The 4377-nt window shown below is 38.2% G+C and overlaps 1 protein-coding gene across 1 annotated transcript in view; it reads right to left on the reverse strand.

The window, feature by feature from the left end:
- Positions 1-887: 887 nt before the first annotated feature.
- THBS2 (thrombospondin 2) overlaps positions 888-4377 on the reverse strand; it is a 32242-nt gene continuing 28752 nt past the window's right edge. Inside the window, exons 19-21 of the mRNA XM_009891462.1 lie at positions 4277-4374; positions 1840-1979; positions 888-1144 (exon numbers count right to left, since the gene is read on the reverse strand). Of these exons, the coding sequence (XP_009889764.1) occupies positions 1137-1144; positions 1840-1979; positions 4277-4374 (246 nt within the window). The 3' untranslated portion in view covers positions 888-1136. The remainder of the gene's footprint in view (positions 1145-1839; positions 1980-4276; positions 4375-4377) is intronic.

Raw genomic sequence — 4377 nt, forward strand, 5'->3', positions numbered from 1 at the left:
GTGAATGTATTACTGGTGCACTATATGACATGCTTTAAAATAAATTATCAGAGAAGGTAGCTCAGTGTGATAATCATCATAAATACTAACAAAATATTTATAAATGGAACCTTAAATTCATACGTTACCAAATTAAGTAACTGTGGCGTTGCCACCTTTTAAAAAACCCACATCAGGATTCAGGATGTCAAAGTGCTTTTTGCAGCAGAGGTGGGAAAGTGGTTTGGGTTCATTTTGCTCCACATGATCATGGTATATTCTTTATTACAAGGGAATGAAAAATATGATGGAAAAGGAACAACTGGAAATATTTTTTTGAAAGTCAGACAATAGCGATAGCTTTGGATGTTTAAATGAATCACTCTTCCCTTTCACATAGGAGCTTCTCGTTCAATTCCGTTTGGCCTGAATTAAGTCTCGACTAGACAATGCTTTATGTTGCAAATTTGACATTTCTACCAGCTGTAGTTTTAATGGGTGTTATTAAGAGCATCCTCATCAGCTAAAGAACATCTTTTTGGATCACGAAACGTTCATAATTGACCTTTACTTTATTATCCAAAGGCATTTTCATTGTTATTATCGATACTGTTGGTGTTGCCCTCCATTACTTTGCTAAAATTAGACCCAGAGGCTTTGTGTTACTGAAGTCCAGCCCTGATCAGAGCAAGGAAGTGTCAACCATACAACTAAAAAGTTATTCAAACACATTTTTCCTCACTTAAAGACAATGACTGATAATCATCACCCCCCTCTTTTTCTCCATATATATATAAATACATTAAGTAATTACATTTTTATATGTAAACGTCATTCCTTAAAAAAGACAAATAAACAAACAAACGTGTTTTGCTAAGTTTTCACTGTACAAAACTGTTCTAATGTATCAATCTGCTTTTGCTTCAGCGGTGGGTCGGACGCTCACGTTTAGGTTTCACTAGTCCTGGCTGTGAGAAGGCACTTGGGTGGCGGGATGGCTGAGGCACTCCTGGCAGCAGGGAAGTACCTGGTGAGTGGAGCACGAGGACAGAGGACAGGAGGTACACAAAAATAGAAACTGGGAGTACCAGGATGTACTGAGGTGTCTAGGTTGCATAGCATTTACAGTACTTTGCTGGTAATGCAGCAACCATTGCTCAAGCATCTGAAAGAAATGGGAAAAAAGAGAGATTAATTGTGGTTGTTCAATTTGGTTAGGAAGTCAACCACACAAGAACAGAGCTCCATCATGATACAGTCTAAGAATGCAGCACATTGTTTCCTGTTCTCCATTTTCCCACAAACGTGATGACTTTTTATAGAAATAGGTATCTGCCGACATAGATAGAGACACATACATATGTGTCTGTGCACCTATGTATCTAAATGTATATAAAAATTCATACATGAGAAAACCTGGGAAAGCATTTTTGGCATTTCAAAACATTTTGGATAAGGCACTATAGACAGCCATGCTCATTAAAAATATCTGCTCCCTCCTTCTTGCATCTTGAAAGGAGGGTGATCCAGAAGTAGCTCTCTGCCCACAGGACACACTGAAATAGCCTACAAAGGAAAGTGGATATACAGGGAGAATTCTAAGCACATACCTCGCTCAGAGATTTCTATCTGATTTTTTCCAGGTGGGTAGTATTAAACATCTGGGTTTTGTTATTCAAACTGAGATTACTATAGGGGCAAAGGGCATTCATGGTATGTCAACAAATCAAGGTTTACTCCATGCTATGATATTACAGATTGCTTTCGGTAACTAGAGGATACTTTTCATTTCCATATCTCATGCTTGCTCCACAGGTTATCAAAGGCTTCAGCATTTTCCAGACATTTTCTGTAACTAACCTCTGCATTCATATTTGAGGTCAGAGAAATAGACCATCTCTTGAGAGAAGACAAAGAGACCTAATCGTCCACCAGCAAAGGTTGTATCATAGATCGGTCCAGAATCCACCATGACTTGTTTCCCTTCATACACTAAAACTCTGTAAAGAAGAATATAATTTGAATTAGACAAAGGAGGATAATGCAGTGTCGAGTGCTAAGGGCTGATAACAGTTCCCAAGAACTGAAACAGAACTATTTTTAACAAGGCACCAGACAACCCAACTTCATTGTAAGGACAGCTTCTCATCTCTATCTCACGCCCACCTGGCCGGCAGCCACAACACATTAATCAGAAGCAGTGGAACTATTCCATAAGTAATTTTATGCACACCATCTGCAAAAGATTTCCCAATTCTTTATTTAGAACAGTCATGTCTCCTGGAATGAACTATATGATGTACTAGCATTCATTGATAAGCCCCTGTCCCTGTGAACTCAGAGGTTAGCACAAGACCTCGCCACATCGCTTAGCAAAGTTGTCTTTACAGCTGTGTGAACAGCTGATTTATTTATCTTTAGGTGCAAGGGCCAACATCAGAAATTGGAAGAACTCCCTTTAGAGTCAAACAAAACATTAATTGGAGACATGCTGAATCTCAATTTCAGACATTTTAAGAGCTTAATGAAAGCTGGAAGGATTTGGACACAAACAGCTAGACTAATAATAAATTGGAAAAGAAGGAGAACTTGGGGTGAGTTTTTTGGTTGGTTTTTGGGTTGTGTTTTTTTTTTGGGGGGGGGGGTTGGGGGTTGTGTGTGTGTGTGGGGAGGATTGTAGTGTTTCAGGCATCCACCCTGGAGCCAAAAGACCTCTAAAAGACGTCTCTTCATTTTCCTTCTCTATCTGATAGACTGCAGTTCCTTGAACTTGGATCCTCCACTTCTCATGGGAGACCTTGAGATAGTCAAGGTTCTTAGGATCTCAGTCTCTTAAAATAGCCTTTGGGTCAAATTAGAAGTGACTCTATAGTCTCTTAATTAGAGCAGTCTCTGGAGAAAAGTATTATGGTCCTGCTTCAATTGACAATACATTAGTTATGCAAAGCAGGATGGCTTCACATGAAGATGAACACACTTAGGGACAGATTTCTACTTAGGCAGAAAGGCATGTCCACCACTTGCTCTACCCTGAAGTGTTTTATTTTCTGAAAGGAGCCCAAAGTCAAGCATAAAACTGCTCCCTGAAAACAGTATTTAATGGATGGTAGAAAGAACAGCAAAAAGACTGACAGGTTTTCGTGTTCATGCAACCCTATTTAATGTAATTCTCAAAATTTCAAGAACCCAAAACACATGGGAAGAGTTTAATATACTATTCATCCCACAAAAAAAAAATCATGCGGATCTAATCATGTACATACTAGATTGCTACTTCTGTACAAATAAAATGGTTTCATTAGTGAAATAATTTATTGTATTTATTTTCTATTAAAACACCCTAACAATGAAGGAATTTAATGCCCTGGACCATAGAATTTGGCATGCTGGATTAATCTAATGGGATACCAGTTGAAACATGCTTTGTCTAACACTAAGTAGATTCTGCAAAGGAAGATACACGTAACAGCAACATGAATGTAAAACTCAGGTTTCCTTTTGACCTGTATCAGTCAATGCTCTGCACTGCAATACATTGATGCACAAAGAAACTCTTTTCTTTCCAAGAAACAAATACTTTAGTCTATCCAAATTTGCCTACCCTATGTCTTTCATGGCCAAATGAAACTCCTCTGCTCATAAGCACAAACAAGACCTTAAGAGGTAAGGTCAGACTCTGCCCCACGAAAAACGTCCTTTACAGTTACAACAGTTAGTAGAAGATAAAATTGACATGGACAGCTAATGCTCATTCTTTGGAACATCAGATAAACAGCTGGACTCCAAGGAAAGTCACATGCCATAGCTCCTTGTTGTGTGCATTACAGATGTGCTCATGGCTACTTCTGCAGTATCTCACATAAGCAACTATGGGAGACAGGATGCTGAAGTAGACAGGCTGTTGGCCTACTTCCCTGTGGCAATTCTGATGTTTCTAATTAATTTCATTCATTCAGATTCCAGAGGCTGGGGAGGAATCTTGTGTTTTAATCTTGCTTTGGGTTTTGCTCAGGATTTTTTTGTCCTTTTACAGAAGAGCTATTGAGAAAGAACTTTATTTTTTCCTTTCATTTAAGACTTTAGCTGATGTAAATATTGAACCATCAAGACTAAATTAAATACATCTGAAAAGGAAAATAGCTTATTCTAAAGATAATAAGATGTCCCCAAAATATTGGAAGAAACTGTCACACAAGTATCATCATTATCAGAACAAAGAAACTGGTAACACAGCTCTTATATCAGAGACAAAAAGTTTTGCTACTAGAAAATATAGAGGTGCAGAAACATTTCTTACTTTATTAATCCCGTTTTAGGCCTATGAATCAAATGCCACCTGTAAGCAGTATAATCTTTCCAGCCAATGTTCTTGTGATCATGCCACAAAGTACGCACCTA

This window comes from Charadrius vociferus, unplaced genomic scaffold (genome assembly GCF_000708025.1).
Source record: "Charadrius vociferus isolate BGI_N301 unplaced genomic scaffold, ASM70802v2 scaffold68, whole genome shotgun sequence".
NCBI classification, from domain to species: Eukaryota; Metazoa; Chordata; class Aves; order Charadriiformes; family Charadriidae; genus Charadrius; species Charadrius vociferus.